This window comes from Nicotiana attenuata, chromosome 5 (genome assembly GCF_001879085.1).
Source record: "Nicotiana attenuata strain UT chromosome 5, NIATTr2, whole genome shotgun sequence".
Classification (NCBI taxonomy): domain Eukaryota; kingdom Viridiplantae; phylum Streptophyta; class Magnoliopsida; order Solanales; family Solanaceae; genus Nicotiana; species Nicotiana attenuata.
Window position 1 is genome coordinate 52,918,860 of NC_031993.1, and position 12,688 is coordinate 52,931,547.

A 12,688-nucleotide genomic window follows, 5' to 3' on the forward strand; every position below is an offset into this window, starting at 1 on the left:
AATTAAAAAAAATATAATGAGTACATTCATGGCATATAGCGAGACAGTGAATACAATGAAATACATGGAATACAACGAGATACATTGAATTACAATGGAAAAAAAAGACAATGAATACAATGAAATACATGAAAATACAGCGTGATACGTTGAAAAAAACATTAAAATATATTAACAGAAAATCAAGTTGCTCAGCCCCAAACTCCGTGGTCTTTGTTCAAGGACAAACCCTAATTTCCGGCGAATCCGCCGTCGAGCAAAAACCCTCAACTCTTTCGTGAATCTTTGTGTTCTTGGCATAACCCACGATTGAAACTTCGACGTAAACATCCATTTTGGAGAATTAATTGACATTTTTATGCCTGCGGCGGAGATCACAGTGACATCAAACGGACGCCACTCCATTATTGAATTCTTGATATTACGTCTAATATGTCAGTAGATTCAGGAAAGGGAGGAAATTGATTAAAAAAAACTTTTTTCCCTTTTTTTCTTGTGGTTTAGATGGATTTTTATGGGTGCAATAAAGAGAAGTTTTGAGCTTCCATAAAATCCAAGAATAGGGCAAAAAAGAAATGAACAACGGCGGCCATATGCATGGAATGGCTATGATGGCGCCGCCATCAGTTGCCATGAATAACGCCACAGGAGGAGGAGGCATGATGATGAAGAACCATCGACATATGATGATGCACACGACATTTTTCTGGGGGAAAGAAGGTGGTGCGGCCGAGAGAATGAATTAGATTGAGGAAGAGAATGACATGTATCAAAGTATAGAGAGAAAGAAAATATTGTAACTGAATAACGTATTTAGTGGCTTAGGGGTAGGAGGTAACCAAAATTAGATATTTTGCTATAAACATTAAAAGGTATCTATAGAATATAATTTTTTTTAATAGTATTTATTTAAAATAAATATGGTGTTAACCTTTGCTATAGGAGGTAAAAATTCCTTTTTAAAACTAGCGATCTAAAACATGCCATACATTTGTGTAACTTTAAAAATATGTCATTTGACAGGAAAAAAAAAACATGAAAGAATGACACGAAATGGAACGGAAGGAGTAATTGCTTAGAGACATGTTAAGCAAGAGCATGAATAATTGGGTATGTAAATTTAAAACCATGTGCTTCCCTCTCCTCGCCGCTCAACACGAAAAACGTAACAAGTATCTTCCTACATATAGAGCAATCACCTGACCATATAACTGAAACTGAAAGTCAATGAATTCTCCATTCTATTCCTTATAAATCAAAGTATAGACGAAATTTAAGCTTAAAGATGGGTTGCTCGACTTTATTACAGAATCAACTTCAATTCTAGCCAACTTTACACTACAAATCCTAAATCTAAAATTTGGATTCTACTTCTCCCCAATTTCTTCCAGGTTCTTCTTCCCCGCTAGATCTTCGGGCGTGAAACTTAAAGTTTCAGCACAACCCTTTTTCACTTCCTCTCCACGAGCAGCCAGGAAGTCTTCCACGCTACTAGGTTCTCCAAACCACCCGAGTCGATCAGCCATCAGGTGTAAGTTGTTACAACCATCACATCTAGCCACCACTACACCTTTCTCGTATGACTCACGGCAAGTTGTTTTCATTGATCTGGTCTCGCATACTTTGCATGTGAAGACCATCACCATATCATGCCTGGGGGAGATTTTCAGATTAGATTGCACGGTGTACTTGTTGTATGTGGTCTCATTCTTGATACTAGAGACAGCTGTAGCAGCAGAATCACAATTTTTACTAACTTCCCCTACTCCAACAGCCTGCTTGGCGGTTTCTGCAACTGTTTGAAAGCACCTTCTTGAACATATTTTGTCCGTGCCAAAAAATGACCTCGCAGGAGAAACAGAATGCCATCCTGATCCTGGAATAATTTAGAAACACGGTAGAACCTCAATAACAAAAAACTCTCGATATAAGAGAAGTTTGTCCCAAAGCATGGTAGTAAGCTGCTTATGCAAGTTTAGGGGGGCCTTCCCCCAAAAGAGTAATAGCCTGATGTTCTCAATAATACCAGAGAGAGAGAGTGAGAGAGAGACAGAAGTTTATATAAGAAAATACCAATACTTGGGTGATTCTTTGTAACTTGAAAAGAAAAGGCCATGTTACCCTAGTTACTATATCAATCAGTAGAACAAACGGCAGTATTCACAACTATTAAAAAAAAGTAGGAAAGGCAAACTCTTTTAGAGAAAAAGTAGCTTTCGTCACTCTCCTCAATGCTCATAGCCAGAACAGTTACCCCGCTTCCTAAATAGCCCCGGGCCAAAAGAAACATGTCCTTTCACCAGATAGCAGGGTGGTATTTCATTTCACTGATTCACAATCATATACAACTTAGTGATGCTTTTTTTTTATAAGCTATACAACTTAATGGCGTGTGAAACTTTATGATTGTCAATACTGCATTTTTTCAGATCCGTGAACACAAAAGCTGACCAAGGGCAATTGCAGCAATTACCATTCTAAGAAGAAAAAGAATAACGAAACTCCTCTCCTTCACATATGACAACTATTAGATAATCTCACATAGCCGAAAATGGCCACATGGAATTCTCCAGATTATACGAGGCTACTTCCCTCAGAAATAACCCCCAAAATCATGAATTGAATGCACATGACATTTCAAACAACAGCTAGTCAAAAAATCACCGCTTACTCATAGGTCACTCTGAAAGTTTCTTGACAGATTAACATACCAATTATGGATAGAGAAACTCCCCAAGTTTAACATTGAGTTGTCTACCCAAGTACTTCCTGTGTGTTATACTTTCTTAAAGCAAATGTTCCTTATTTTGACTAGAACCTAATCTCAACAGATATTTCAAGTTCTCTAAGCAAGCGCAGAGGAAAAGCAATAAGGAACTTTAATTTGGATGCTGGATTTATAACAAGATAGTCAAAACTCTTCAATATCTCAGGATATCTTCTCATGATGCTCAGGTTTGATTTTACAGTGCGCATGCCACACGAATTCATTTTATCTTGCGTATGAGAAGAAGACTGAAGAATGGATACACATAATCAGCTGCATTAGTCAAGAATCTCACTCGTGGAAGTTGGTGGTGAAATCGTATGTGGAAGGTCGGCTGAAGAATATCAACGCCTTCGAGCTTAACCCCTAGGCAATCTCAAGTACCCTGACTCTTCCGGATTGCTAAATCAACACTATCTCAAATTATTTGCAATTCAGAAATCATCCATAAAACTAAGTTCTATGCTTCTCTTCAAATCCAAATCCCCAATGCTTTCACCAATGTTATTAGAAACTATCACTTTGTCGCTTAAAGCAATGAAGCAATGTGAAGTGAGGGGGTATCGCTGCTTCATGAGTCATGAAGCTACAGAGACATGTGCACTTCAAACAATGATGCACGAGATAATCCAAATGAGGAGCACCAGGTTCTTTAAATATCAGCTTTGATGAGTTGGATTAATATCAGCATTATTTTATACAGAATGCTGAGATTAATGATTTCAATTACCATTTGATTATATATGTTTGCTAAATTTCCCTAAATTGTGCACTTCACTTCTCCCCTTTTGCTTCAAGACCCATGAACCGTCGGTTCTTCTAAAGGGCTTTTAATAAATAACATTGGCTTTCAGTTTCAGACATCCAAAACCTCAATCATAGAATAATTAAGATATCAAAGCATGAATTCAAATGATACCTCATATTGATTGCCCTTTGCCTCTATACCTCCCTAGCTTAGGCTATTTATATATATATATATATATATATATATATATATATATATATATATATATATATTTCTGGGCGTATATTAATTGCGAAGAATATTGGAGTAAAAATGAGAAGTTATATGCAAATTCTTACAGGTTCCCAAACTATGCCATAGTCCATGAATTGGGGCTCTGTGTAAAATCTAGAGGGGACGCATACCTTTAGAGATGTAGGTTTGAGGCTGCTTAGTAGCGAGAAGACTCAGAATTCGCCTCTGAATTTGCCGAGCCGCCATCGCAATTTCTACCTTTGTTCACCAAGCTTCTGCACCCCCAAAATATATAGGATTTTTGCACTTTGGTGGTTCAGGGTTTTCTAGTAGGGGTGGGCATACATGAAAGGTAAAACCTATAATCGGAACCATTAATTATTTATTGGGTTATTGGATTAACGGTTCGGCAACGGTTTAAATGTTTTTTTTATTGGGTTATCGGTTCAGGCTCGGTTTGGCAATTCTGTTATTGGGTAAAACCGATAACCCAATAAGGATTAACTAATTTACTAGTTTACCCTTAAGTATATACATACTAGGGTTTCATAATTCATACTTCATAGTTCACTCTTTGATTTCCCTATTCTTTCTCAGTTTCTCCGCCTCACGCCCTCACCAGTCAGCCTGTCAAGACTCAGGCCGGCGTCAGTCGCATTTCTCAGCTTCTTTCTTTCACTCTTCAGTCGCATCTTCACTTCATTTCTCAGATGCATCAGATTCTTCAGTCGCATCTTCTTCACTCTTCAGTCGCATTTCTCAGCCGCATTCTTCAGCTTCATCTTGATTCTTCGTGTAAGTTTTTAGTTGCTTCATCTTCATCTTTCTCTTAGTTTGTTTAAAAGCATTCTGGCTCTGAACTTTTCTTAGTTTGTTTGAAAGCTGAAGTGAGATTTGTCGTGTATTTGTTATTCATTTAGATCCCTTGTATTTGCAAAAAGTGTCGAAGTAAAAATATGACTGATATTTTATTTTTTCGTCACTGACTGATATTGGGATTTTTGTTTATATTTTTTGGGTTGAAGAATGAAAGATAGAAACTTTGGTTAATGTTTATTTTATTGGATATTGCAGTAAATTTAAATTCTTGTGAAATAGAACAGTTCTGAAAAGAGTTTTAGCAAAACAGTTCTTAAAATATTATAAAACTATTTTAGCAAAACAGTTTTATACCGAAACTATTTTATACATTGCGAACCTGCTTTAGTTGTTTTATCTTATCGGTTAAACCGATAACCGAACCGATAATGATCGATAACCGATTAACAAATAACTGATAACCAATATCTTATCAGTTTGGTTATCGGGTTATGATATTTGTAAACTGATAACCGATAGGCAAAACCGATAATATTCATAACCGAACCGAACCGGCCGATGCTCACCCCTATTTTCTAGGTTTCTTAATTTACTATTCAAGTCACTGCAAACAATTAAGCTAGTGTTTGATCCAAGATTACCAAATTTATTTTGAAAAATTTAATTTTGGTTTAAAGATGAAAATGTTTTTGTACATCAATTTTCAAAATATATTTCACTTTTTTTTTAGAAAAAAAATATGAAACATGACTTATACCCACAAGTTCTAAAAACTATCACACATATCCAACACTTGATCAATAATATTCATTATATTATCGCAAACCATAGTCCTGAACATAAACAAATTTGGCACAAAATTATTATTTTTATAATAAATATCAGATGACCGAGAAGACGAAGTAACATTGTTACAAAATAATAAATGGTGGACTCTTTTATAAAAGGCGTAATGATTTTCTGGCCACTTAAACTTGTAGGGCTTTTGAAAGCCGATACATAAACTTTGGATTTTCCCATTTGAACACCTCTACTTAAGAAAATATCTACTAATAAACACTTGTCATGGTGTGTGTTGTTCAATCGCTGCTGACATGGATTTAATTTAATATTTTATATAGCCACATCTTCCATTCATTCACATTTGTGGCCACCTGTATGTTCAAGGTCCCACTTCTTTTTTTTTCTTTTTCTTTTGTCAAATTAATTTTTTCTGCACATAACCCTTCCACTCCCTCAAAACCCGCCAGAAAAACATTCCCGAATTGAAAAATGACCTGAAAACCTCCAGATTTACCGGTCAAATATCTCCAGTGATTGTTTTTTCTCTCTCCCACCTAATACTTTTCACTTCCACTGTTTATCATCTTCTCACCTACAAAATAAGAACCATATGCAAAACCTTCAAGTCCAACCTTTTACCACCAAAAATCATAGAGAAAAAATCACAAACTCAGAGACAAAAATCACCACCCCCAAAAATCAGAGAGAGAGAAATCAAGAAGCGGCGAATAACTTTTACCATGATTGAAATCTGACCCGATTTTTTCTAGCAAATCAGCAAAAAATTTTAACAAATCAAAAAGCAGCGAACACTATTGCTTTTCAATTTCTTATTACCCATTCTTACTCCGAAAATCAGTCCCGATCTCTTCCATCTTCCTTGATCCAATGAATTTATTTTATGATAATGGATGTTGATTTTTCTCTAATATGAAGTTTTTGAGTGTGATTGATGGTTAAAAATTGAAGAATAGTCAGATATGTAGGTTGAATATGTAGGTTTTGAGTTTGATTTATCAAAATTTTGGTTATGGCTTTAACTAAGAATAAAAAGCAAAAGATGGGAAAGGAAGAAAAAGATAAAGGGAGGGGGTAGCTTTTATCTAAATCTGGCCCGACGAATTTTTTTATTTTTTAAAATTAATTATTTATCTTTTTTTTAATTATTTATCATATTCACGCGCTTAATATCTGTGATTAACACGCAATTGGCCGCATCAGCTATAATATTGCCACATAAGCATAGTCAACGGTCAAAGGTGCTTATTAGTAGACATTTTCTCAAGTAGAGGTGTTCAAATGAAAAAATCCAAAGTTCATGTATCGGTTTTCGAAAGCCCTACAAGTTTAAGGGGCCAGGAAGCCATTTCGCCTTTATAAAATACAAAAGTTTGGGGCAATTTTTAAAAACTGTAATGTAATATTTTGGGCCAAAACCAGCTCTTGAGCTGGTTTGGAATTTGGGTTTTAGTAATTTGACAAAATATGGATAAAATTTATGAACAAATATGTATTTGGCAAAAAAAAAATCCCAAATATATTTTAGCAAAACATATGGCTAAACGGGTCCTAAATCAACGCGATCAAAGTTGGGTCAATTTGGACTGAGTACTCATTAGAGAGTTTCGAAAAAATACAAGGAAAAAAGAATGTATAAATATTTATAACGCATGATATAATTTTATTTTAAGTATATAAACACATTATTTTTTAGCAATTCAAATTACACAAAATAGAAAAAAGAAAATGCTTTTTTGTTTGGAGAGAGTTGGGTTATGACCCCTCCTCAACAACAGTGAAATTCAAAAATTCAGATTTACAAATAGTAATTAAAAAATGGCCACTGTTTCAAAAGTAATCGAAATTTAGCCACTTTTCATGTAAAGATAAATCTGAACAAAAATACTATTCAAAATTCGGAAAATATTCCAGTATAATATGCTAGAGTTCGAATTTTTTACACGTGAACTTCCAGCATAACATGCTTGAGTTTCAAATGTGCTTGAGTTCCAACATAATATGATGGAAGGTCATACACAGGTGCTCCATTCTCCAGTATATTATGCTGAACTTTTTGTGTACTGGAGTTCAGCATAATATGCTGGAAGTTCATACACAGATGCTCCAATCTCTAGTATATTATGCCGGAACTTTCTGGATTGCAGCAAATAGTGGCTATTTTTTAATGACTTTGCAAATGCTGACTATTTTTCAATTACCGATCCGAAAACTTGCTAGCCCGTACTATTTTAACCTCCGCAACCCATCTTGATTCTTGACCCATTCCATTTTGATCAAAGCAGATAATAAAATTATTTTTCCCTAGAATTTAAGCAATAAGACGTTTGCGGTTCGTTAATACAATCTATTTTAATCCGTTTAAGTTTGACCCAATATGCTAATATGGCACTTGCAGTAGAACACTGTAAACCTAGAAGACACTGTTATCAAAGAAGTCAAAATTTTCTTTTGTTCGAAGTTGCAAATTCATTCTTATTATATACTTGATCTTTAAATATTGTTTTGAATGAGTCACTCATGAAATTCTCTAATTTTATGTACCTTAAAACAATATATGTTGCATCATATGGTTTATTTATGATTGATAAATGATGAAAATGATTGTTTTCTAAGTATGTTTATATATTATTTCTCATGTGAGTTGCGGGAGAACACATGGTTCTGAAGTAAAAATATGCTCATTACGTGTTTCTTATGTGTAGGAATAACTTGCGCGGAAAAGGATCAAATGGGAGAAAGATCGGTAAAGAGCTGAAGAGAAAAGTCCCGGACAGCGAAGCGAGGCTCACTTCGCCAGACCGGGACCGAAGCAAAAGAAAACAGGAAAGTCCCGGACAGCAAAGTGAGAGTAACTTCGCCAGACCGGGACCGGGGCAGATAAATGCAACTTTCCCAATCCGAACTAAAATAAGCAATTTCGGCCCAAACAAGAAGGAGAGAACACTTTAGGTAGGCGAGAACACGCTAGGAGCAAGAAGGAGAAGGATTCAACTTCACGGTTTTCCCTCTTTCTTCCTTTATTTCCATTATTGGTTATGAATTCTAGTATTGTAGTTTTGTATACTATTATGAATAGCTAATTTGTTATCTAGGGTTTTGATGAAACTTTTTGTAGGGTGAATTCTTGTTATATTTTTATATAATTAAGCCGTTGGATTTCTCTACTTGTTCAACTACGTGTTTGTTGCTGTTGATTGAATGGCCATCAATTGACTGTGCCTATTTAGCGTAGTGCGAGAGAATATGTCTAGTAATTTGTGATAGTTGCTCAAGATAGAGCTACAACACCCAAAGTACTCACGATCGGCAAAGAATACATAGGCGAAATTATAGAAGACTTAGCGGGAAGGATTCCGGTAATTGGAAAAATCATAACTATAGACCTCCTTAATCTTGTCTCTAACTCTTAGTCTCCTTAGTTAATAATTTTACTGCTTTTAATAGTTTCTAGTTAATTAGTTTAAAATAAGAATCACAATCTTTACAATTAGGAAATTGTTTGGACTTGTGTTTCTTAGCGATATTGAACAACTGTAGGTAAGCTTTAGTTCTCTGTGGGATTCGACTCCGGACTTGTAAATCGAATTATATTTGCAACGACCGCTTAGTCCTTTTTATAAGGCATAGTTGGGCGTAATAAAATTTTGGCGCCGTTGCCGGGGAACTAATGGTATAGCTGTAGGTGTACATATTGCTAGGTTTCAAGTTTGAACTTTTATTTTTATTTTTTATATTTGATTTTCTTATTTTTGTTTTACTTGTTGATTTTAAAACGTGGAATCTTGGAATTATGAGAGTTTTGATGTTGGTAATTCTATTTTTAATCCTCCTTATGCATATTGTGGAGAAAACCACCCATGGCAAAATTATAAAAATATTCCCCAGAGAGAGTTATGTGCACCAACTCAATCTTATGTGTGGAATGTATGTGATATGTGTGATGGTCAAGATGGTCACTTTCATGGTTGTGCTTATATTTCTTATCTTCCCCCAACCCCTTACTTTGATGGTTCTTTTTTTTTTTTGTGTGAAGTTAATAGGAACAAAGAAACCAGGGATGATGACATGAAAGAGATCAAGGATATGCTAAGGTGCCTTGTGGAATAAAATAATGAGAAACAACTGCACATACAAAGGCAAGATGCTACTATTGGCAATCTGGAGGCACAAGTGAGTCAATTAGTTGAAGCATTTAACGCTCAACAAGCTGATATTGTGGATAGTAGACAAAAAGAGCATGAATTAGATACTAAATTGAGGTGCTAATAGAGGAGGTCAGAGTAGAACACCAACAACCTAACCAGCTAGAATTTGAGAATGCCAATGTTGAAGAAGTAATACTAGAGTCAACCAGGGATGCTGACGATATAAATTTAGTTGACTCTAGTATGATTGATGTTGAGGATGTCGAAAATCTTGAAGTTCATGTATTTGAGTGTGTTGGACCTCATTCCAAACACTTCTCTACATTATGTTCGGATGGTGAAAGGGGAATGGATCCTTACGAGCATAAAAAGGAGTCCAGGGAAGAGGTAGATGAGCCTTATATTTTGAAGTTTTCAAGGACGTCTAGGCAAGGTGACACTCCTCGGTCAAGAGCCAAAAAGTACATGAGACTTTATCTAATTTTTGGCTCGCAAGAATTTTTACCGCCCCAAGATCATTTTCATAAGCTTGAAGCAAAACTTGAGGTTCAATTCATAAGGTCGAGGTGGAGACAAAAAGTAGTTCGCGTCGTGCCGTGACGTTAAATCAAGTGCTTGTTGGGAGGTAATCCAGCTTTACTATTTTTTTTTTTATTATTGTATTATTATTATTGTAGTGTTGTTTTTTATTTCTCTAGGAGCATGGAAAGTAAGGCTATTGGAAGAAATCAAAAGCAATGGAGATGGTTAGAACTAAGTGTAGGGTGCCCGCATAAAGAACCAAGTATGGGAGAAGTCTGAGTACCCCATGAGCTGCTAATGCTTCAGCCTTTGGCCTACCAGGGAGTTTCTTTTACCCTCTTGTATTTATGGGTGTGCATTGAGGACAATGCACAATTTTATGTGTGGGGTGAAGAGACTGTTTGGGTGATTTTGTTATGCTATTTTAGGTGTGTTATTTTATGTGTTGGGAAAAACATCAAACAAAAAAATTAGGTAGAAATAATCCCTCTTGGTTTTTCCTATCGCCAAAGTTCTTTTCCAAGGGATGACTCGTTGAACCGGGTAGTAGTTTTTTCTTGTAGGTAGAATTTTCAAAAAATTTAGGACTTTTCTCAATGATGGACTTCCTAGACAGATAGTTCTTTGCGGGATTCGACTCCGGACTTGTAAACCAAATTATATTTGCAACGACCGTTTAGTCCTTCTTATAAGACATAGTTGGGCATGATCAATGATGATACATTTGAATATATTAATTGCATTTATAGGACATTGAGATTTTCATCTAATCTTAGTTTGGTCATGAGGTTTCCATCTAATCTTAGCTTGGTCATTCTCATCAGTGTTTTCATCCATTTTGCTACAAATAAATATAAGGAAAAGGTCCAAGTTGTCAACTATATTATCCGAAATTGCTCAATATTACCCCTTCGTTATATTTTGGATCCACTCATATCTTGTCATCTGCAAATTGTCTCGTATTTGTTCTTGTCATTTATGAAATTTCGGATGAAATTGTGAATATCATGTGTCAAATCATGTTAAATAAAATTCAAATTTATTACTTTTGAGAATGGATTAAAAGTAATCTTAGGTCAAAGCTCCATTAGGGGTCTAAGTCTCATCTATGATTGCTACTAAGATATGATTCACCATACTATAGTCTCACTAATTTCTCGTTGTCAAGTTTGTCACCATCAAATCCACTATCTTATTACTATTATTTCTTAGTACTTATTATGAAGTAATAAAAATACAAGACAAGAGATGCAGCCAAAGAATTTGGAGAGAGAAAAATATTCTTGTTGAATGTACAAAATAAATTAATTTAGCTCCATATTTATAGAAGAAAGGAAGTTGATGCAAGGCTTTTCAAGGAACAACTTATAAAATGCCTGCATAAGCTAATGCTTGATTGCAGGCCTCTTCAGGAAGTTACTGCAAGGCTTTCCGTTGCAAGCCTCTTGAAGAAGTTGCTGCTCCTCAGGAAGTTGCTGCAAGGCTTTTCAGAGCTGCTTGTAAGTTGCTTGCTTAATTGCAAACTTCTTCAGAGAGCTGTTGCACGCCTTTGCATGAGCTACTTGCAAGCTACTTTCATGAGTTAGTTGCAAGCTACTTGTTTGATTGCAAGCTTGTTTAAAAAGCCGTAGGAATAGTGAATAAACATCCACAACTCAACGTATTCATAACGTTACCGTAATATTTATGTTACCTTTTTCCTTCTTTTTGGTTAAACTTGCATCAATATCTGGATCTAAGCTGAGAAAATTATAACATAATTTCTAAATCTATATGTCACTAGAACTTGAAACATCACATGGCCGTTAATAAGAATGGCAAACGGTGCGGTATAGTGCGGTTGCGAGGCAAACTCGCTTAAACCCGTGAAGACTTCAACCCCCCCTCCCACCCCGCTCCACATAGCATAATTTACTATTTTCAAGCCGCACCGTTCCGCACCACTTAACTATTTTTTTATTGTTTTCTTTCAAATATATGATACTTAATTGTGAAATTTAAAAAATTATTTGTTTGAAGTTTAATTCATCTGTTTTCTGTGTACGAGGTTTCTGATGCAAATAAATATTTTTTTATTTTATTTTTTATTTCTATTAAATGGTCGTTCCATTTATTGGGTGGGTCATTCTTTGATAGATTCATTTCTTCTAGAGAAAACTACCTTGTATGGCCGTCGAAAAAAAGTATTTGCCCAAAGTTTTGCACGTAACCCAAAATGTCCAGTCGGATAAAATTAATATCAAATTGTAGCCCATCGGATNCCCAGTCGGATAAAAATCAACATACAAAAGACAAAAGTAAATTTTAGTACTAACTTTTTTATCTTTCCCTAGATATTTTCCTTCCCAACACCAAACTGTTTTCTCTTTCGTGCTTATCACACTTGACTTTTTACTCTTTCGATATTTTTTTACTTCTTTTCTTCAATTCTTTTAATTCTAACACCTTTTGTTTTTCTCTCTCTTACTTTTACTTTTTTTAATACTATTTAATATTAGATTTAATGATAGGCGAAGTGCAGTATATATATATATATATATATATATATATATATATATATATATATATATATATATATATATATATATATTGTNAAGTGCAGTATATATATATATATTGTATCCTAAGTTCGACAATGTATCCTTAGTG

At 35.0% G+C, this 12,688-nt stretch overlaps 1 protein-coding gene across 1 annotated transcript; it reads right to left on the reverse strand.

Moving 5' to 3' along the window:
* LOC109225856 lies at positions 1,213-4,084 on the reverse strand. Its single transcript, XM_019390647.1, has 2 exons — positions 3,920-4,084; positions 1,213-1,876 (listed from the first exon to the last, which is right to left on the reverse strand). Exons 1-2 carry the CDS (start codon positions 3,993-3,995, stop codon positions 1,368-1,370), a joined length of 585 nt encoding a protein of 194 aa, XP_019246192.1. The 5' UTR covers positions 3,996-4,084; the 3' UTR covers positions 1,213-1,367.

What these genes read in the sequence shown, in the direction of transcription:
- LOC109225856 (XM_019390647.1), bottom strand. Translation starts at nt 3,995, where the DNA reads ATGGCGGCTCGGCAAATTCAGAGGCGAATTCTGAGTCTTCTCGCTACT. An exon ending in TCAAACCTACATCTCTAAAG is followed by an intron (nt 1,877 to 3,919) that starts GTATGCGTCCCC and finishes AAATTATTCCAG; the next exon opens with GATCAGGATGGCATTCTGTT.